The sequence below is a fragment of the Monodon monoceros genome, unplaced genomic scaffold (genome assembly GCF_005190385.1).
Source record: "Monodon monoceros isolate NGI ecotype Baffin Bay Population unplaced genomic scaffold, NGI_Narwhal_1 Super_Scaffold_21, whole genome shotgun sequence".
NCBI classification, from domain to species: Eukaryota; Metazoa; Chordata; class Mammalia; order Artiodactyla; family Monodontidae; genus Monodon; species Monodon monoceros.
The window spans coordinates 126,872,435-126,895,842 of NW_021703778.1; the positions used below are offsets into that span (position 1 = coordinate 126,872,435).

The 23,408-nt window shown below is 33.9% G+C and overlaps 1 protein-coding gene across 4 annotated transcripts in view; it reads left to right on the plus strand.

Moving 5' to 3' along the window:
- Positions 1–23,408, plus strand: part of STYX (serine/threonine/tyrosine interacting protein) — a 40,848-nt gene that overhangs the window by 4,629 nt on the left and 12,811 nt on the right. For 3 of the 4 annotated variants that reach the window (XR_003795997.1, XR_003795996.1, XM_029238765.1), the window contains exons 2-10: positions 1,208–1,240; positions 2,841–2,894; positions 6,225–6,322; positions 9,366–9,426; positions 9,836–9,872; positions 10,302–10,341; positions 10,434–10,484; positions 12,829–12,901; positions 20,864–20,957. Coding sequence is in view for 2 of the 4 variants with exons in the window: in XM_029238765.1 (XP_029094598.1) it covers positions 1,208–1,240; positions 2,841–2,894; positions 6,225–6,322; positions 9,366–9,426; positions 9,836–9,872; positions 10,302–10,341; positions 10,434–10,484; positions 12,829–12,901; positions 20,864–20,957 (541 nt within the window). In the remaining 2 variants the exon portion in view is untranslated. The remainder of the gene's footprint in view (positions 1–1,207; positions 1,241–2,840; positions 2,895–6,224; positions 6,323–9,365; positions 9,427–9,835; positions 9,873–10,301; positions 10,342–10,433; positions 10,485–12,828; positions 12,902–20,863; positions 20,958–23,408) is intronic. The other variant, XM_029238766.1, reaches the window with a different exon arrangement.

A 23,408-nucleotide genomic window follows, 5' to 3' on the forward strand; every position in this document is an offset into this window, starting at 1 on the left:
TATATATATATATATATATATATATATATATATACACACACATATATATATATATATATATATTTTTAACAGTCATTTCATAGATGGTTTCTCAGGCTTTATAGTCTGCTTCTACTACATTGCTGAGACCAGTTTTCAAGATTAAAAATGAAAAATGTATTTTGTTTCTCTATTTTAAAAAAAATGCTGACTGTCTTTGTAGGAGTACTATTCTCTCTTTCCATTACAGAGATACATTTCTACCTTAGATGTTAAAGATACTTTTCTGACTTGGGGAATCTGGATGGAGGGTAAAGGGAATTCCTTGTACTATTTTTTCAACTTTTCTGTAATTCTAAAATTATTTCAAAATACAAAGTTTTTTTTTTTAACTTTTTGCAGTTTTAACTTTAGAAACCTAATTACTGTTTATAATTCTGAGTTTTAAGCAACCAAGCTAGAAACTTTTGGAATGTAGTCCATTTACAAATGAGGACTATCTGTACTATATTTGATTCTTCATTTCAATTCACTGTATTGCTTTTTTCTTTTTCTTTTAAAATATTTTCTGTCTTTTGCCATTTTGCATTATTTTCCAACTTCTTTATCTTGGTCTGCATTCCAAGAATGAACTCTGTACTTTGGTGAAGTGTATCTGTAAAGGAACTTGAACTAGACAGAATCTTAAGCCCAAGTGAGATATGGGAAAGGCTGTTTGATGAGCATCTGGCAGTTTAGATCAGGAATGGCAAATAAATACTTATCATATTCTGTTCTTCTTTCATCATTGCAGATGTTGCTCAATGACCACAGCACTCTTTCCTTCCTTGAGTCTTTCTCCACAGGGTTTTAGCTATCTACTGCCAGTTGATTAGAGTTGGCACAAATGACAAAAAGTGTATTTGACATCTCTGATTTAGAGGATCATTTTTGAGAGAAACTTCTGGAATACCTATCCTTATAATTATTGAACTATTCCATCCATTATAAAGTATCATAATTTTGGAAGCCCAGTTATTTAAAGAATTACCTTAATCGTTGTTTCTTGTCACTTAAATTTTTAGGTGTTTGTGAAGCCAATTGAATCAGCTGTTTTTATAGAACATTCTATAAGTATAATGTATTTTTTAAAGATCCATACACTTGTATATCACATCTTTAACCTTTAATTGGGTGACATTTTTCATAATGTTATTTACTCTTCTTATGTTTTCCTTCCATTTTTAAGGAGTGGACCTACCCTATGAGACGAGAGATGCAGGTATGACAACCTTCTCATTTATTCCAGCCAGTCCGTGTTACTGTTACTATCATTGTTAAATAATTTAACCTAATTTCACAAAGGGTTTGAGTCCTGTTGACTCATGATCTGTAGGTTCATCACTGAGTATTTTAAATATTAACATATTTAAAGTTGATCGTGGCTCTTAAAAAGATGGGAGATGAAATTTCTTTCTTAGATTAGAACCATGGACATAGTAATATATGTTTGTGCTTAATGAGTCACTTTGTCTTTCTTCATCTGAAAAATTGGGTACAATATTTGTATCATTTCTGAAAGCAGTTTACTTTCTGTGTTTGTCTAGCTTAGATAAACTCAGGAGAGTTGACTGTAAAGCACATCACCCTTTTAACTAATTGCTCATCTTTGTGTCTGATTCCCAGTCAACTTTCATAGTGAAGTTCTCCAGAAGATTGAGTTGAATATTCACAGTATGGAATGAATGAATTAGTGATAGCTAACCCACATAGCAGTACTTTTTTTGTTTTGCATTTCAACTTTGCTACTCCCAAGATCAAGCAATGTCTCCCCTTCTCAGGAATCCCTTGACTTCTAAAAATCTGTTTCCTTTCTCTTTTTGTGAAAATTCACTTTTTAAAAATATGTGATTACCCATGGGGCATTTTACTTGGTGCTATGGGGAATGCAAATATGAGTAAAATTTAGTTTCTGTCCACAAGAAGCTATTAGAAGAAATCACACCTATACACAAATAATTCTGATGTCCCATAGAACTGAACTACAAAATTATATTAGTATATAGAGTATGATATATACTCTATATACTAAAAACTTTCTATATTGAATTCACATAGAATTCACACTGAAAGCTTTCTATATTGAATTCACATAGAATAAATTTTAATTCACCATTCAGAAGTTACTTATTTAAATTGCTGAAACTCTGTCAATAGTCTTTTTTTTTAAGCTTTGCAAAAATACTTTACGTGGGTAAAAGTTGTAATTGTTTTATCTTGTACTGCTTTTGATTTGACTGAATAAGGTTTTGTGTAATTCCAAAGGGATGATTTTCTTTACACCTATTTTATTTCTAAACTATAATAGAGAATAGAAATAAAATTACGGGTGTTTTAGTAATTTAAAAGACAACAATACAATATAGTAATTCTACTCAAACTGCTTATAAAAAGCACAATGGAGGGCTTCCCTGGTGGCGCAGTGGTTGAGAGTCCGCCTGCTGATGCAAGGGACAGGGGTTCGTGCCCCGGTCCAGGAAGATCCCACATGCCATGGAGCGGCTGGGCCCGTGAGCCATGGCCGCTGAGCCTGCGCGTCCGGAGCCTGTGCTCCGCAACAAAAAAAGCTCTATGGAAGTTCAAATATCTGATTTTTCAGAACTACATTTCAACTTTAAATATGTCATTTGATTATATAAAGCACATCTGCATTTCTCTTCCCAGTCATTTGTTCAGTGTGGCTAGAAAATACTCCCTAAATAACAATCTTTTTAGCAAATTATTATAACAGCTATGAAAACACTCAGCTAATCCACTTATATGGTACATATTTTGTATAGATTTAAATTGCTGATGGTAAATAGCTCAATTTTTTTTCCTAGGAAATTTTGCCTGGATTGTTTTTAGGCCCATATTCTTCTGCCATGAAAAGCAAGGTAAGAACTTTAGATTAGATTCATCAAGAGACCTTATTAACCAGCTATTTGGAGTAAAATTTTTTAGTAGAAAGAGTTTTAGAGGAGGGGTGCACCGATATTGCATATCAACAGTAGTTGTCACTCTGGAGCACCTAGTTCTTTCCAAATTTTACTGGACCAGTGATTCTCATGTTTAACCACAAATCACAAATGAGTTTTTGTATTTTTTTCCTCATGAAATCCATGTATTTAAAAGACTTACTGAAAACTGACCTTTAATAATTTATTTACCCTCTAAGATACTAGACATCTGTAATTGCTAATCATAGTTTCTGAAAAATATGAGATACAATTAAATCACAAAATAAGGTTATTTAACATTTTAGTTAAAGGGTAAGAGAGTGTGCGTGCACAAGTGTATACGAATGCACTCATACACACCCACACATTTTAATTGAAGTGACTCAAATCTTCTGTTCTTCCAGACTTTAGAGGTCTGGATGTTCCAGGTTGTAAAGTATTGTACTATATATCTAGATGTCCTATATAGTTAACCTGAAATGTATTTCTTCAGTTACACAGTTAAAAGGGTAGATCTCATTCAAATATATGTAACAGTGTTATTGTCACTTCTAGAGGATTCAGCCCTATGAATTATGACAGTGCTAATTCTCTTTGAATTATAATGTGAAACATTGTGTCACAAATGTTTTCCCTAATAACCTGCCTATTTAGAAGTCAGTGTTCTTGTGTATGATACTTACCTGCAGTAGGTTTTATAAAAACTGTAGAATTTAAAGCTTTTATGAAATAATTTGATGTATTTACGAATTTTAGGTGATTGGGAGTTTTTTAAAGTTAATGTCATTCCTTTTGGTACTGCAAGGCTTTTTGACTGTTGAGGACTATCTAAGAGTAACCCTAGTCATTTTGATGGCCTACAGCTAAGTTGGAAAGGTGGGACGCTGATAAAAAAAAAACTATGTAAATAAATACTAAGGAAAGAATATGGTAGATAACTATAGAATTAACTGTGACTTACTTTGTAAAAACAAAGTTATGCCCAAATAATGTAATATTCACAAATACTGGCCTTCAGGATGATTTTAGACTATTTGCTTTTTGTATTCTCACTGCACTTTATAAATATACCTGTTATACTCTTTCTCACATTAATTTATAAGTGTTTGTTTACAGATCTATCGTCTCAAAATCTCTCCCCCCTAATTTCACCATAAGTTGCATTGGACTGAAGAAAAGCTTCTATGGCAAAATTTGATTATTTCCCACTATGAGTCATTATAGTACAGCCCATATTTCTTTTCATTTCATCATCCAAAAAAGTAACAAAAGAATAACGGAGATAAAGAAACCTTAGGGAATAAACTCCTGTTCTAATAAACTCGCTTAGTTTAGCCTATCTTTTATTACATTCAAATACAGTTTTAATAAAAGGGACATATTTAGGCTCCTTGTAAGTAGTGAACCATTTCTTTTTCTAAAATTTTTCTGTTGTTTCTAGGTATGAGATAAGGTCATAATTTGCTTTGTATAAATGAAATTCTGTTGAAAAGTAAAAACTATTTTGTGTGCTATTACTTTTGGGTTCTATCTTAAGGTTTGTTTTTCACTTAGTAATCTAATGTGCCTTCCAGGCTTGTTAAAACATGTTTTTATCCCTAATTTTATATATGTCTTCTTGTAGTTTCCCACATTAATAGAGTAGATATGAAAACTTCACATATCATAGATCAATCATAAACAAAGGAATGAATATTGAATTTACTTTGGAGTTTCCGTAAATGTGAATACGGAACATTGATTTTTTTTTTTTAAGATTTTTTTTTTTAATGTGGGCCATTTTTTTTTTTAAGTTTTTATTGAATTTGTTACAGTATTGCTTCTTTTTTAATGTTTTTTGGCTTTTTGGCCACGAGGCATGTGGGATCTTAGCTCCCCGACCAAGGATCGAACCTGCACCCCCTGCATCGGAAGGTGAAGTCTTAACCATTGGACCACCAGGGAAGTCACCATTGATTCATTGTTAATCCTACCAAATGCTTACCTCCTTTCCCCTGTCTCAGGATATACTCAGAAAATACAAAGATAATTTAACTCTAATCTATGCCAGACATAGGAAAGCTAGCTGCAAAAATTAACATTTAAAAACCACATTTTCGGGCTTCCCTGGTGGCGCAGTGGCTGAGAGTCCGCCTGCCGATACAGGGGACACGGGTTCATGCCCCGGTCCGGGAAGATCCCACATGCCGGGGAGTGGCTAGGCCCATGAGCCATGGCCGCTGAGCCTGCAAGTCCAGAGCCTTTGCTCCGCAACGGGAGAGGCCACAACAGTGAGAGGCCCGCATACAGAAAAAAAAAAAAAAAAAAAAAAAAAAAAAAAAGTCACCTGTAAATTTCACTGAAACCTATAGTCACTTGCAAATAAAAATTATTTGATAGTTCTTAGAGTTGTCATGTTAAATTGTTTTAAATGTATAGCCCAAAGGCACCACAGAATATAATATACTTTGGAGTTGCCAGTTTTAACTTTAGAAGAATTTTTAAACCCTAAAAGGTTAATTAGGTTTTGTGAATTTTATAACTTAATTCTGGCTTATAGTAGAAAAAGTGTACTGGGAGAGGCAGGGAGTAGTCTAGAGATCAGTGATGTTGAACAACTACTTATGTCATAGTAGTCCTCTCTAAAAAATAAAAATTGTAGTCAATATATGTAACTGCCATTTACTGAAAACCCTTGCTGTGTGTCCCAGGCAGTATGCCAAACATATTTCCTTATATAATTCTCACAACCACTCAAGTGAATAGGTAGGGTTTTCCTTATTTTCGTGTGAGAAAATTGAGCCACAGTGCTCAGATCATTAGCAGAGCTAGGATCTAGAGCTTGGGCTCTCATGACTCCAAAGCCCATGCTTTTAACCACTATATAGTACTATAAATAAATAATAAAGAGTATATAAATGTAAATTATAAATAAGTAATAAAGTATATTACACATGATACAAAGGTCAAAGTGTACAATAAGGTATATAATGAAGGTATAGTATTGTTTCCCAAATAAATTATCTTTAAGGTCATATCAAGCTCTGAAATTATAGATATAAAATAATCCTGTTAGCCTTTTGAGGACATGTAGTCCTTGAATCATTGAAATATTTTGCTGATCACTTCAGGTATGTTATTATGAAATTAGCTTTGATCCCCTGTACTCAAAGCTCAGATGTGGCTACATTAGTTCTAAAGTTGAGTCCTGTGTATTTTCAAATATCTGTTTTACAATAAGATGATGTTTTGTATTTTAAACTATTTCTCTCCCTTTTTTTTTTATAGCTACCTATACTACAGAAACATGGAATAACTCATATAATATGTATAAGACAAAATATTGAAGCAAACTTTATTAAACCCAACTTTCAACAATTATTTAGGTAAGAATTGTTGCTATAATTTATAAAAATGTTAAGGGTAGCAAACATGTAATGTTTTTATTTCAAGTTGATTTTATTATATCGGATTTTTCTCCTGTATATATATGTTTTATAAAGATGGGTCATACAGTACATCATTTAAAGAATAAACTTCCTTTAAAATATTTTTAAAAAGTAATTCATGCACAGAATGTGGAATTCTAAATGTTCAAAAACATGTATACTGAAAAGTAGGTTTCCCTATTCCTGTCCCCTAGATACTCAATTCTCCTCCCTGCAGGTATCCGTTGTTTTTGAGTACGTTTCCAGAGGTATGTTACATATATATAAACATATTCTTACAGATCAAGTTAGCCTTTTTTAAAAATTATGTATTTTGGAGATGGCTTCATATTATTTCTTAGCTGCATTCTTCTTTTTTTTTCCCCCCCACACTGCACAGCTTGCGGGATCTCAGTTCCCCGACCAGTGAAAGCCCAGAATCCTAACCACAAGGCTACCAGGGAACTCCTGCATTATTCTTTTTAAGTTGCACAGTAATCCATTGTATTACTGTACTAAAATTTATTCAACCCATCTCCTCTTGTTGGACATTTAGATTGTTTCCAGACTTTTGCTAATGTAGTGAGTATCCCTGTATATATCATTTAATTCATATGTGAATACATCAATAGGATAAATTTGTAGAGGTGGAATTGCTGGATTAAAGAACGTGAGCATTTAAATTTTAATAGATGTTACAAATTGCCCTCCAGTGAGTTGTATCAGTTTACATTCCCACTGTGAAGTAAATGAGAGGTACTCTTTCCTTGGTATCTCTCTACAACAAAATTATAAAACATTTAAAATTTTTCCCAATCTCCTAGAGTAAAAAAGGTGTCTTGTTGTAGTTTTAATTTGCCTTTCTCATTTATCTTAAAATGATGAGGTTGAGCATCTGATGGTTTTTAATGTTCTTTGTTTTAGCTTCATTTAAAAAAATAAAGCATATATTACACATGATACAAAGGCCAAAGGGTCAAAAAGGTATATAAGGAAAATGTCTCTTTCCTCCCCTAAACCCAGCTACCTAGTCTATCTCTAGCTAGGAGGCAGCTACTATTAACTCTTTTTTTTTGATATCATTCTAGAAATATTTGTATAAAAGCATATATGTTAAAACTGTTTTAATGTTCTGCTTTATTGTTTGTAAAAATGAAAGCAACCTGAATGTCCATCAGTATAAGAGACTATAAAATATACTGTGTGAATACACAGTAGAATACTGTAACCATGAAAAAGAATGAAGTATTTCTATGTGTGCTGATATAGACTAATCTTCAAGATTTATTAAATGAAAACAGCAAGATGCAGAGCCATGTGTTTAAAAATATATGCAGTACATTAGGCATATATTCTTGTATATGCATAGAAAATTTCTGGACTGACAGACTAGAAACTTGATAGTAGTTACTTCTGAGAAGGGAAATTTAGGGTCTGGGATGGTAGAGAGACATTAGGTTTCATTGCAGATGTCTTTATACCGTTAGAATTTTTTATTGTGTGTACACATTTTTCAGTTAATAAAAACTAGTTTTAGGGACTTCCCTGGTGGCGCAGTGGTTGAGAGTCCACCTGCCGATGCAGGGGACATGGGTTCGTGCCCTGGTCCGGGAGGATCCCACATGCCGCGGAGCGGCTGGGCCCGTGAGCCATGGCTGCTGAGCCTGCACGTCCGGAGCCTGTGCTCCACAACGGGAGAGGCCACAACAGTGAGAGACCCGCGTACCGCAAAAAAAAAAAACAAAAAACAAAAAACTAGTTTTAAAAAGGGAATATCTGTAATCTAAAATAAAATCTAACTTTTTCTAATTGCAGAAGAAATACTTGTTCTTTATAGATATGTTGGAAAATACAGAATGACACCAAGAAAAATATTTTAAAAGTTATCCATAAATACACAACCCAGAGGAGCATAACTTTAACATTTTGGTATATTTCCTTCTAAACTTTTTCTGCTGTATATGTGTATTATGTATACACACATACAGACTTGTGTATATTAAAGAAAATGAAAATGTTATATTTTAAAATGCCATACTACATAGCTTTCTAATTTGTATAGAATTTTTGTTTTTAGTGCCAAAATGTCCTGGATACAGCTTCTGTGTGATAAGCTCTGAATTTATTGAAGTTGCTGCCACCAAAATGATCATTAAAGCAATATTGACTTTAAATTTTATAACTTAATTACTTAACTAAGTTGTGTTAATAAACAGGTGGTGTTGGATAGGTTAGAAATGGAAGTTTTTATTTTTGGCCGTACCACGCGGCTTGCGGGATCTTAGTTTCCTAACCAGGGTTCGAACCCAGGGTCCCAGTAGTGAAAGCACCAAGTCCTAACCACTGAACCGCCAGGGAATTTCCAGAAATAGAAGGTTTTCACAAATTAAGGCTAGTATATTAAAATGACTTATTTTAAATGTTTTTGAAGGTGTAAAATTCCAGGACAGGTGGTCTTTTGTTGCTTGTTGCTCTACTGAAGGTTAGTTCAAACAATGAATGTTTGACTCACGGCTCTGTCAGACTGCTGCCTTCTGTTTTGGTTAGTTTCTTCTCTCTCAGACTTTGGGCTTCCTCTGAATTGTCCTCTCTAGGGTTGTGAGGAAAGGTGGCAGGGCCATCCAGAGAAAAGTCTTTTAGTCCTAGGGAAGTTGGTAGAAATAGAAGAATAACAATAAGGAAAACAGGCAATTCTTGTCTTTATTTTCCAGGTCCACTCTGATCTAGAGGAAGGTTTCTTCCTACTTGTGATTTTTCTATTTTAAGCAGATAGATTTTTTTAAATAATAAGATATCAGAGAAATGTTAACATGTTATTTAAGGCTTTAAATGCTATCTATGCCTTCAAGCAGTATAAAATCTATGGCTCGGTTCTTGGGAATATGATATTTTGAAAGTTGTTTTGCATTATTTTCATGGTTGCCAAGAAATTTTCATATTTTTTATATATGAAGAGAGTTTTATCTGAAAATGTGCTTATCACAAAATATTCTATTTTCAGATATTTAGTCTTGGATATTGCAGATAATCCAGTTGAAAATATAATACGTTTTTTCCCCATGGTAGGTATCAATATTTTAATATCATTTAAAATTTATTTATGATTTGACCTGCTTAATTGTGGTTCTAAAACTTAATGAAACATGATTTTCTCCTATACTACTTTTACTCTGTTATGTTTGAAAATTGTGGGATTATATTTTTTAAAATATTATTTTTAAAACCTTTTTATGATCTCCAAATATTTGAGAAATCACACTTCAAATTTCTTAAATTCAAACTAATATTTAAACTTGTAATAGTTGTATTTGCAGCATTTTGGAGATTTTTGACATAAAGTAATTTTTATTCATATAAATAATCAGGAAATTACTTTCAGTATATTTTGTTTCACTGTATGTATGTATGTATGTATTTTATGCTTATGTTACTCCACATGTTTTATTATAACACATTGTCTTTTGCCTTCAGACTAAAGAATTTATTGATGGGAGCTTACAAAGTGGAGGTAAATAATATTCCTTTACTTAGCTTACATTTATTTTTAGGAGATTATTTATGATAGTTAATTTTTTAGTTAGTATTTGTCTTAATTACAACTTTCATATTCTGCATTTATGTATAATAGACTTCCCAAATTTGTATTTTCCTAACTTCTTGTTTCATTTGGATAGGCTTTCTTAAATATCTCTATAGAACTATTTTTCATGTTCTGGGTCAGCTTTAAATCTCTTTAACCTAAAAGTCTACTGTAATCTCCACACAGTTAATATAAATAAATTCAAGGATTTGAAAATTAATAAGTATCCAAGTTGTATGTATAAAATACATAAAATGTTTAAGAAAAGATTTATTGTAGTATGATACATAGTTTCAATATATTTTAGCTGCTGAATCAGGTATCTTTCTATCAGAATAACTATTTCTTGTTTTTCAGGAAAAGTTCTTGTCCATGGGAATGCAGGGATCTCCAGGAGGTATGAAGTTAGAGATAATCTTTCTTTCTCTTGCATTTAATTAATGAGTTGTATTTTCTGTTTTTTTCTAAAAATTTTTTCCCCCTCTTCAGTGCTGCCTTTGTTATTGCATACATTATGGAAACATTTGGAATGAAGTACAGGTAAGAAAGTACTCTGAAACTCAGCCACAATTTAGATTCTCATTAAAATAAAGCTTAATGGAGACGGTTTGGGAGATTTAAGTTAATAATCTCCTGATTTTGTCATCTAGTCATGTTTGATTAGGCAGGCCCTTTTATCCCATGGTTAAGTCTCTTAATCCTTGTAGCTTGTCTACCTTGTATAGATCCACTTAGGCTAATGCTTGTTATTTTATGGAGCTAGTGCTAACTCTTGGTATTTTAACCAAAGATAATTATAGTTGGAATAACCCATGGAAAACTGCTTGCTTACTAGTAGGGAATTGGTTAATCTGAGTTTAAAAACTCTTAGACAAAGATGTAATTGCTTCTTTGTTTAAGATTAATTTATTATGTTTTCCTTTAACAGTAGTTGGATGAAAAATTACCTAAGAATTGTTTTAGTGTCTGTTCACAACTCATTGTTTGTCTCATCCAAAATCATCTGTTCCAAGCATATTGCATAGACAAAAGAGAGAGAGAGAGAGAGAGAGACAGGCTGATGAACTTTTCACCCTAAAACAAACCAAGAAAACTGGCCAATGTACAGTATTTTCTTTCTTAGTGTGTCTTGTACAAGTTAGAAATCTGTTGTAATCATTGATACCTCCTTCTCTTTCACTCCCCATGTCCGAAACTGATCCTTTACCAAATCCTGTCTGTTTTTTGTCCTAAAATATTCCTTGAATCTGGCTCTTTCTCTTTATCATTATTTAATTTCCCTAATCCAAGCTCTAGTCATGTTTTCTTTGGACTCTTCCAGTAGTCACCTTCTTAGTGGTCTCATGTTTTCTTTCCTTCTCTAGTCTGTTCTGTTCTCCACACCACAGTGAGAATGATTTTCTCAAAAGATAAATCTGATCATATGTTACCTTACCCTAAAAAGCTTTCAAAGGTTTCTGATCCTTAATAATTCTTAACATGGCCAATGAAACTTCACATGACATGCCCCTATCAATCTCTCCATTCTAATGCTGTGTTCCCCATTAACCCTCTCCATTTGAGCTACGTTCACCATTGGATCCACATGTCTCACATACAGTAGACATTCAGATGCTTTAGTGGTTTTTTTTTTTGCCAAGTTATCTTTAATTAATTAATTAATTTATTTATTTATTTTTGGCTGCGTTGGGTCTTCTTTGCTGCACGTGGGCTTTCTCTAGTTGGGGCGAGCGGGGGCTACTCTTCGTTGCAGTGCGTGGGCTTCTCATTGCGGTGGCTTCTCTTGTTGCGGAGCACGGACTCTAGGTGCGTGGGCTTCAGTAGTTGTGGCTTGTGGGCTCTAGAGTGCAGGCTCAGTAGTTGTGGTGCATGAACTTAGTTGTTCCACAGCATGTGGGATCTTCCCGGACCAGGGATGGAACCCGTGTCCCCTGCATTGGCAGACAGATTTTTTTTTTTTTTTTTTTTTGCGGTACGCGGGCCTCTCACTGTTGTGGCCTCTCCCGTTGCGGAGCACAGGCTCCGGACGCGCAGACTCAGCGGCCAGGGCTCACGGGCCTAGCCGCTCCGCGGCATGTGGGATCTTCCCAGACCGGGGCACAAACCCGTGTCCCCTGCATCGGCAGGCGGACTCTCAACCACTGTGCCACCAGGGAAGCCCTACAGGCAGATTCTTAACCACTGTGCCACCAGGGAAGTCCCAAATGCTTTAGTTTATTTGGTATTTTTTATCTAAAAATTATAATGGAAAAGTTTGCTTAAAAGTGTTAATTCTTAAATATTATTTGAATACAAGTGCTTTTATTTAACTGAAAATGATTAATGCCTGGTAGATTTTGTTTTATATATTCTCTTTATTATTTGGTGATGTATCAGTAATAATATTAATAGTGAAAATAACTTCCATTTATTGGGTTTCTGCCATGTGCCAGATACTATTCTAGGCACTGCTATCTCAACAACACACGGAAGTCCCTATACTTCTCATTTATTAACCAGTAATAATATCTGAGCATGAACTGTGTGACAGATGCTGTACACGATGTGTTATACTTATTATCTTCCATCTTTACAGTAGTGCTCCAAGATAGGAATTATTATAATGCCTAATTTACAGTTGAGAAAAATAAAGCTTAGAGAAGCTGAGAAGTGTCCCCTTCTAGGACACACAGCTGGGAAGCAAACGAATTGTGATACTTAGTCTGACCATGCTTTTGGTTTTTCCACTACAATTCACTACTTCTCTGTAGTACAAGCTGTATGATTATGATTTTCTGTTTTAGGTAGATTGTTAGGTAAGTTCATATTTTAGATAAATTCTGGAAAAATTGAGATTAATTCATGAAATAATATTATCGCTTTAGTTTTCTTTTTTTGTTTTCAGAGATGCATTTGCTTACGTTCAAGAAAGAAGATTTTGTATTAATCCTAATGCTGGATTTGTCCATCAGCTTCAGGTAACGTCTCTCTTCTTCCTCTTTAAGGCAGTCAGAAAGTAGGATAATTAAAATCTTATGTTCATGTAATTTAGTTGTAGTATTTACTTTGTAAATACTTAAAAATTGCCATAACCTGATTAATTCGATTCTTTGTTCAAGTTTACATCTGTATTTAAAATTATCAATATTTTCTTAAAAGCTACCGTTAACAAGAAAAAAAGAGTTAAAGGCACATTTTTCAACCTAAAGTAAAATAATTGATGTTAGAAATGTCTTCAATTACTTCTTTATTTTAATCACACAGAGCATAAGAGTTTTGATTCTAAATGTATTATGTATAGCAGCTTTTTCTGTTTTATATGCTTTATCTTTTCCATATTTCACATTTTGATGATGCCTAGAAGATGCACTAAAAAGACAGTAAAGTAAACTTGTGAATTTATCTGATTAATTTATTTGATTTTTTTCCAAGAAGGAAAATCATAGGTTGAAGAATGTGCTCTGGCTGATTCTATCCAGTTATGCAGGAATAAATCTTACATTGAGATATCAAGGGCACTACAAAATGGGTTGTCTCAGTTACCAAACTTTAAATTTTACTTCCTTTTTATTTTTAATTCACTTTTAGTTTTTACTTCATTTAAAAGAGAAAAAAATACGGTTAAAAAAATAAAAATTCAATAATGCCTAAGAAGAATACTTGAAAAGTAAGTCTCCTTAATAGTATATCTTGAAGATCACATATAGCTCTACCTGCATAATATTTTTATGTGTATATGTACATAGATGTATGTATGTATTGCAGTTTTATATGATCAATTGCTTATACATGGACCTTTAGATTGTTTCCAGCCTTTCATGATTTTAAACAACATTGGAAAGAATATCCTGGTAGGTACATCTTTGTTTACATGTGTGAATGCACCTGTATGATAACTGATCAGAGTAGAATTGCTGGGTCAGAGGGCATTTGAAATTTGATGTTGCCAAATTGCCTCTAAAAAGGCTTCAGGAAACAAGGGGTACCTGTTTACCCATACCTAATCAATACCAATAGTGAAAGTGTTTTATGAAACTTCTTGATCATTGTTATCATGGTGGTAAAAGTGGCAACTCCTTATGATTTGCCTATTTTTCTATCAGGTTGTTGGTCTTTTTCTCATTGGCTTGTAAGGACTCTGTATATTAAGAAAATCTGTCTTTATCAAACTGATTTGAAATGCCATTTTTATTATATACCAAATTCTGATCTATACTTGAGTCTGTTTCTGACCTTGTATTTTGTTCCATTGATCTGCTTATTGCCGCACTTGTATCAAACAATTTTAAATACTATAATATTATGTAAGTAATTTATATAACTTATATCAAGTAATTTAATCAAGATCCCCTCATTAATGTTTTTTCTGGAATTTTCCTGGTATGTTCTTAACACTTATTTTTTGGTGTGAACTTTACTGGAAAGAGTCCTGTAGTTGTTTTTAATAACATTATCTCTACATTCACAGTTCAGAAGGAATTGACACCTTTAAATTTTTCTCAGTATGTTCCTCTCTAAGAGTATGTTCCATTTATTCAAGTCAATTTCTATTTCTTTTAGTGTTTTAAAGTTTTCTTTATATAGAATATATGCATTTCTTATGAAATTTATTCCTATTTTCTTTTATTCCCATTATAAATAAAATGTTTTTTCCTTCAGTATGTTTTCTAATTACTTACTTATATATAGGAAAGCTGTTGATTTTTATTGTTTTCAGTTGGCATTAAACTCTAAACAATTCTGAAAAATTTTCTAATTGTCTTAGATTTTCATCTCCAAATCATAATAATTTTGCAACTTTTCTAATTTTTTTTTTCTTTCTCATTGGATGGTCATTGTATCAGAACCATGATAAGTAATAGTGGTATAGTACTTGTACTTTATTCTTGATTTCAATGTCAGTGCTTCTAGTATTGCACTGTGTGTGTGAGTGTGTGTGTGTGTGTGTGTGTGTGTGTATGTATTCATCTGTGCCTATGTAAAGAGTTTTTACCAGGAATAGATGTTGAGTTTTAGCTTAAAAAAAATTTTTTTAATGGAATGACTGTAGTTTTACTCCTTTAAGCCATTAATATGGTGAGTTGAATTATTGGATCACATTATGCTAGATTTCTTAATTTTGAATCATCATTTTGGTTCACAAATGGATCTCACTTGGTTATGGTACACTATGTTCCATGAATGTGTTGCCAGATTCTATTTGTCAGTATTTTTTTTAAGATTTTGGAATTAGTTGAATAAGTGATATTGGTTTGTAATTTTCTTCTATACTACCCTCTTCTGGTTTGGGTGTTTATCACGTGATTCTCATTTTTAAAATGGAAACTTGCTTTCTCTTTATGTGCTCTAGAACAATGTAAATTAGATTGGAGTTATGGGCTTCTTGGTGTTCTGATATATGGTACTTGTGAAATCATTGGACCTTGATTTTTTAATTTAATTCAGTTATTCATTATTTCATTCATTTGTGTATTTTGAGGGTGGACCAATTCTTGGACAGCTTTTCTTCATTTGGTAGGTTAAGTCTGATTTTCATATACTCCTCAGGTCACTTTGGATGGTTTCATAATCTCCTATATAATCATTCATTTCATAGGATTTGAGATAAAATTGAGGAAAATATTTTTCCATTCTTTTTTCAATTTTGTGTATCTGTGCTTTCTTTTTTCCTTGATCTGGTTAGTTTATATAACTTCTTTGTATTTGAATTTCTCCTTGCTTTCTGCTTTCCTTAGGTTTTTGTTGTTCGTGCTGCTGCTGCTGTTATTCCTTAGTGAATTTCCTGAGTTGAAAGCTTAGTTTTTCATTCTTTCAAGAATTCAAGACTATGAATTATCCTCTTAGAATTGCTTTAGCCATATTCTACATATCGTACATAGATTCTGCTATGCAATATTTTTATTATTGTTATAGCTTGATACTCTGTGATTTCACTTTTGATTTTATTTTTTACTTAACATTTGTTTGAGAGGTTTTTTTAAAAAAAAACTATATAGGTGACAAGGTTTATTTTCTATTTTTGTTCATTTCTAATACTATTTACTTCTTGAATTTTTTAATGTTTTCTTCATGGCCTAATATACAGTTGTTATTACGACTGTCTCCTGGGCACTTGAAAAGAAGATGTATTCTCTGTTTTCAGGGCATAAAGCTCAATATACAGTCGTCCCTCAGTATAGTGGGAGATTGGTTTCAGGACACCCACCCCCCACCCCCACTGCCCCGTGAATTCCAAATCTTATATAAAATGGCACAGTACAGTCAGTCCTCTGTATCTGTGGGTTCTGCATCCGTGCATAGAGGGCTGATAGTATTTGTTTGATTCGTCTGTCTTGGGCTGAGAGGTGAATTGAAACTCCTTTACTTTATTATATTTCTGTTTATTTTTTCTTTAGTTCTTCTAGTGTCTTTGCCAATTTTGGTACTGTGTTATTTGGTAGATAAAATTCAAGTTAGATCTTCATTGTAGTTATATATTCATTATTCCTCCATTCAATTATTTTACTTTGAAATTAACCTTGTGTAATATTGTTTGCATTTGCCTTGTGAGTTTCTGCATTACTTTTCTTTCCACCTTTCTAAATCACTTTGTTTTAGATGCATTTCCTATATATGGTCTATGGCTGGATTTTGCTATTTGATTTGTTATCAGTATTTTTCTTTAATAGGTGAATTTATCCCACTTTCTTGCACTAAAAATGATATATACTTTTGTCTGTCATTTTATTTCATGTCACGCTTTCTCTTTTAAATGCATCTTTTTAAAACTTTTCACTATAGTTTATGAATTTTTTGTATGTTTGTATTCTTTTGATAATTTTTAAGTTTATTGTTTTTAGTTCTAATGGGCACAATTGTAACTGTATAGTATATACATATGTTTCTTGAGTTATCACTTTTAAATAACTATCAGTTGATTTCCACTATAAAAGATAAAAATTTATATACCTCTACTTCTTTCCTCCTTCCCCTCCACTACCTGTTTTGTTATTAGTCATAGTTCTTCTAGGAGTTACCTCTTATACCTTTAAAAATATTTAAATATTATACCTCTTGTTACTTAGCAATATAAGATCATCTACTTAAACTACCTCCTGTTATATGTCCTGCCACCTCCTTTTTTTAAAAAAAAGATTATACTTTTTCTACATTGTTACAGATTATAATATTTATATTCTATCCTATAACCACATTTTCTAGTTGTTCATCCTTAGTTCTACATTTAAATAGGATTCTACCTTCTTTATTCAACTACTGGAGTTTGTCTTTGAGCATTATTTTCAAGAAGAGTTCTTGGAAACTATATTCCCTAAGTCCTGGCATTTTGGAAAATATTTTTCTGTTGCTCTTATGTTTGAATGACAATTGGCTAGATAAAAATTTTTTGTTTAATACTTTTTCCCTTATGGGTTTGTACACAGACCTGACATTGAATATTGCTCCAGAGAAGGCTGAGGGGAGCCTAATTTAAAATTTTTCCCCCTTAAAAGACTTGATTGGGAGGAGGAGGTGGTGTCTGGATGAACATAGGATGCTTTGTCAAGGTATATCTTGTTGATTGTTCTATATTAACTTCTCAGTCTTAGTATGCCCTTAGCACTTACAGATTCACACCTTCCCTTATTTCAGAAAGCTTTCTTCTACTATGTATTTGGCTTCTGTTTTTGTTGTTCTGTTTCATTTGCCTGGTTTTTTCTCCCAGAGACATATTTTATGTTGGTTCCCTTTTTCTTCCATATCTTCCATTTTCTCTGTAATTATTTTCAACTTTGTTCTTTTCTCTTGGCTTGATTTTTCTCAAGCTTTTCCTCCCTTTCCCATATGTCATTGTTTCATCAGATGTTTATTTGGCATTGTTCTAGGCAGTGGCAGTAAAGCAGAGAAAAAAATAGAAATCTCTGACCTCATGAAACCTATTCTAATGAGAGAATTAAACAGTAAACAAAGTAAAATGAAGAAGGTCAGATAGTAATGGGTCACAGAAAAATAAGGGAGGAAGAAATAAGGCCATATAAGGAGATGCGACATGAATTGCATTTTTAAACGGTGATCAGAAAAGGCCTTATTGCAAAAATGATATTTGAGCAGAGACCTGGAGAAATTAGGAGAACAAGCTGTGCTGATATTGGGGGGAAGGCATTCTAGGTAGCAGGAATATACGAGCAAGTGCCTTGAAATGGGAGTAAGCATAGTATTTTCAAGAAGTGCAAGAAGGTCAGTGTGGCTGCAACAGAGTAAGCAAATAATGGTAGGAGATTAAAGCTGGGAGGTAAGGGGCCACATGACAGGTGTTTGTAGGCCATTATAAGTAAGGCCTTTGGCTTTTATTTTAAGTGAAGGAACAACTTCAGATTGCCTGCTGCTGTGTTGAATATAGTATACTGTGTATATACTGTAGGGGTTTGTTGGGGTTTGGGCAGAAGCAGGTGCTTGAGTTAAGAGGCTGTTGCAGTGATGGAGTCAAGAGAGTGTTGGTTTGAATCAAAGTGGTTGCAGGGGGAAAGGTGAGAAGAGATCAGATGCTGGATTTATTTGACAGTAGAGCTGACGGAATTTGCTGATGGATTGGATGTGAAGAGAGATTGGGATGAATTTAAGCCTTGTAGCCTGAACACTGGAAGAGGAACTGCTACTTGCTTGTATGGGAGAAACTGCATGAAATTTGAAGGGATTAAAATCAAGAGTCGGTTTTGGTCATGTTAAGGTTGAGAGAGCTATTAGATAGTGGGCAGGTATACATATAAGCCTGGATTTCATGAGAAAGAACTGTATTTCTAGGGGTTATCAATATATAGATGCTATTGAAAGCTTTGAAACTGGATGAGATCACTAGAGAAATGAGTGTGGATAGAGAAGGATTTCAAAAACAGAACCTTAATGTATTCCCAGCATGTAGAGATTGTGGAGATGGGGAATCGGCAGAGGAGGCTGAAAAGAGTGGCCAGTGAATTAGGAAGAAAATCAGGATGGTCTGGTGTTTGGGAAGTCAAGTCAAGAAGGTGCTAGAAGAGTGGGGAATGACCCTCTGTTTCAAAGGTTGATAACAGGTTAAATAAGATAAGGGCTGAGAATTGACATTAGGTTAGGAACATAATTGCTCAGAGTTGAAAGGAAAATGGGAAGAGAGGAATGTGAACAGCAAGAATAGATAATTCCAGGAATTACGCTTAGAAGGGGAAAACAGAAATGAAACAGTAGTTGGAGGGGAAACTAGGATTAAGAGGGGCATTCTGTTTGTTTTCTGAAATGGTAGGAAATGGCATAGTCATCTCTTTTATTGTCCTATTTCTTCCATGAATCCTTTTATCTCTTCTTTGAACTCATTTCAGAAATGCCGTATTCTCATTGATTTCATGGAGAATTGTAATTTTGACCTGCTCCATGGTGTAGTTTTCATGCAGTGTTCTTTATATATAGACTTTTGGTTATAATGTTGCTTTTCTTTCCCTTGCAAACATCTTTACATAAGACATACATTGGTTCCTTTTTGATATTGGTCATCTTTGAACTGGAGACATTCTTCTTAGATAAGCTATTTGCCCAACAATAAGGTTGTGGGAAAGGGACCAGGGGAGTGGTGGGGAAAGGTAGGCAGTTTAAATTTTCCCAGTTGTCTTGGAAGACTTTCTCACCAACACTTTTCCCCAGTGGTATGACTCTACTTAGTGAGTGGAAAAAAAAGAGCCCCTTTTGTCACAGGTTCTTCTTGTTTAGATTGATAAACAGTGCATGCACATTAGAATCACCTGTGGAATGTTACCCATACCAGTTAAATGAGAATCTCTGGGGGGAGAGGAGAGGAGTTGACTATATACCTACAGGTTTTAAGGCTCCTCAGGTGATTCTCAGGTATAGCCAGGTTTGAGAATCAATAGTTTAGCCTTTACTTTAAGCTGACCAAGATCAGCAGATGCTTGGCAACATGCAACCCAGTTTCTCCTCCACGTCGCTTGCGTCTTGCAGAAATGCCAGGTGTGGGTGTTCACATTTTCCTTAATATGCCCTTCCTCCTCCCACAGCCCATGCACACTTCCTGGCTGTATCATACTAGGCAAGGGCTTGTTAGTTTGTCAGCTGTACCCACTCTGTCTGATATCCGCAGTCAGGCGTCTTTTGTGCATAGCTTAGTCTGGTTCCATTTTTTTTTAATGTTATTGTGAAATATAATACACATATATAAAAATGCATAAAGTGCGAATAAACATCCATGTAACTGCCATCCAGGTAAAGAAATTGAACATTTGCCAGAATCCCAAAAGCCCTCTTGAGGCCTCTTTCTAATCATAATTCTCTTTCTGCCATCATAAAGGTAGCCAGTATCCTGACTTATTTGATAATTAATTCCTTACTTTTCTCTTCATTCTTCTCATATTCAGGGTTATGGATGTTTCCTAGCTTCTTCGAATAAGGAGTTCTCTATTTCTTGTTTTCAGAAAGGGAAGAGGGATAGGAATGCCTTTATTACTCCATCTTTAACTGGAAGTAGAGGACTATTGATTTTAAGGAATTAGAACCAAATATATACTTGAATCAATTAAATGCCATATATTAATCTGATTTTTAAAAATATTTTATTTCTTTTTATTCTTATAATCATTCTATGAGATTGCCAGTTTGGGTTTTGGGGGTATGTATGTGTTTTAACAGATGAAGTCAGAGATCATATAGCTTATGCCTGGTGGCAGAGAATACATACTGACTGGCAGTTCGATGTACAGTGTCTTAGTGCAAGCTATTTGCTTGACTTGATTTATAGTCTCATCAATAAACGTGAAATTATAGGAATTTTAAGCCTTTCTCTTACAGCAATATGGCACCAGAGTTTTCAGTATAAACTAAGAATACCAATAATGTATGTATTAAACACTTTAAAATTTTTGTTTTGTTTTGGGTATCTAAGAATTTAAATGTATATTCAAGTTAATTAAAATCTTTTCTAGGAATATGAAGCCATCTACCTAGCGAAATTAACAATACAGATGATGTCGCCACTTCAGATAGAAAGGTCGTTATCTGTTCATTCTGGCACCACAGGTAAGGATTTTTTCATTTTGGAGAAATTTGGGAAGAAAGATGATGGTAGTGAAGAATAGAAGACAAGAAGCATCTTTTGCTCATTAGCAAGTTACACTGAACAATTTAAATTGTTTAGAAAATTTTTGGATGGACTATTGAATTAAAATAATTTCAAATTTTAAATTTATAATTAAATATGTATTATATTGAGCTTCTGTGTGTACACTACTAGTTAATTAGAACGTGTTGGTTGGAAGATCAGATTTCTACTTTGTTGAGTTTTAAATCTTTAAGCAGTATAACTGTGTTGCAAAGATTAAAATAATAAGAGGGGTCTGGAGATGAGGCCCTAAATACATTTAGGTGATCTTATTAAAAATGAAAGGTGGTTAGTAAGTAAAAGCAGGGTGACTAAATGTAAGCTACCTCAGTTTTTCTCTTGCCGTAAGTATTTGAATCCTTTCTCCTTTCCCTATTGCAGTGTCCCCTCCCCCATTTTAAAAGTTAATGATCCAGGCATGCTCTCAGAATCCTAACTTTTGCCATCCTCTCCAAGACCTTGGTACCCTTTTTTGTCTCCTTTCTTTTTATTAGAGCATTCGTGGAATTTTTTTATGGTTTTTCTCTCCCAGAGTTCCTTTCAGTCTTATTTGAACCTACAACCTTGTAAGTTAGGAGAAACAGGTTACATACCTGGTTAGTGTTGGACCTGGAAATTTAACACTGGCTGCTCCACAAGTCCAGCACTATATTGCACTTCCTTAGTGATAATACTATATACCCATCCTTCAGGCTCAACTTCCCAGTTGTCATTGACTCTTTGCAACTTCTATCTAATCATTTTCCAAAATGGGATGGTCTGTTTCCTCAGTACCTAGAATTCCCTCCCTTTTTTATAGTACCCTTAATTTCAGTCAAGTTCAGGTCCATATTGGCCTCCTATTCCAACTCTTGTTATTTAGTCTGTTCTGTACATTGTGGCCAGACTTATTTTCATGAAAGATAGTTCTAATAGTGATATTCTTCCTGTATAAAAGTCTTCATTGGCATAATTTTTTTTCATATTTATTTATTTATTTGGTTGCCCCAGGTTGTAGTTGCAGCAGGTGGGCTCCTTAGTTGCGGCTCGCGGGCTCCTTAGTTGTGGCGTGCGAGCTCTTAGTTACGGCATGCATGTGGGATCTAGTTCCCTGACCAGGGATCGAACCCGGGCCCCCTGCATTGGGAGTGCGGAGTCTTAACCACTGGACCACCAGGGAAGTCCCCACTGGCATAATTTCTACTGAAGAAAACACATCATAGGTAGTAATTAAAGGCCCTTTTGATCTTTATTTGTATCTCTCACTGTACCTCTATATATGTACTCCAGAAAATGGGACTACTAATGGTTTCCTGTGCGTGTCTTCTGTTCTCCACCTAGAAAGCATCACCTTCAGTCTCTCTCCATAAAAACTTGGTTCAGATGTCATCACCTCAGGAAAACATGATGATCAACTTACTGTTCCTCTAATCTCTAGTTATTCAAGACTGCCATAGAGCTTTATCTGTACCTCCTCACTTTCTGCCTTGTATTAGTTACCTATGTCTCTTACCTCCCTTCGTAGAATGCAGGTGCAACACTGCATCTGAAACTGTTACAACCACTGTATTTAGACTTATGGCTAGCATATTTTCTTCTCTATTCTATCAATACTATATTTCTATCCTTAATTTTAATCTTACAGTGAAACATTAGTTTTCTGTTGGAATCCACCCTCTGTATTAACATTATTACCATGATTTAGCACAACCTTTAGGGCATAAGTTTAAGGTCATGCGATTGTTAGGCAGATAACACAGCAAACCCTCTACCAGTTCAGTTGTTCCCTAAAGTTTTCCTCCATTGAGACTCAAATTTCTTGATTATAACTGTTGGGCATATGGGGATAGCTCTGATTCTGTGTGGGAAATTTCTGTACTAGCAGACTCTGATGTGAAGAGTAGATAAAAGAAAATCTCTTATCTGCTACATGCTTCCTTTCTCCCAACTCTAGACTTGTTGGTAATAAAATCATAGTTTCAGTGGAAAAAATATTTTTGGCAGCATCTGTGGAAGCAAAAGGATAATTACATCTACAAAATAAAATTGTACAAATGTACAGTGTCCTAAGTCACATGTTTATGGAGCCTAAAAAACAAATTCAGTAACCAAACAATTGTGAACCGTTATCCCTTTAAAATTTCTATTTTCAAACTATTTTAAAAATTAATGTTCATTATATAAAATACCTTAATACTTAATTCTTAAGAGGGAAAATGTCATGAAGATATAAAGTTCTTTGGGTTGTTTACAACAAAAGAATTTACAACAGTTTACTAAAAATTCAGTCATAGAATTTTCATAGTCATATATATGGTAAACACTTCATGAAAAATGAAGCTTTTGCTAGTTGTAACATTCTAATGAATGAATTTATTTATTTAAGTTCC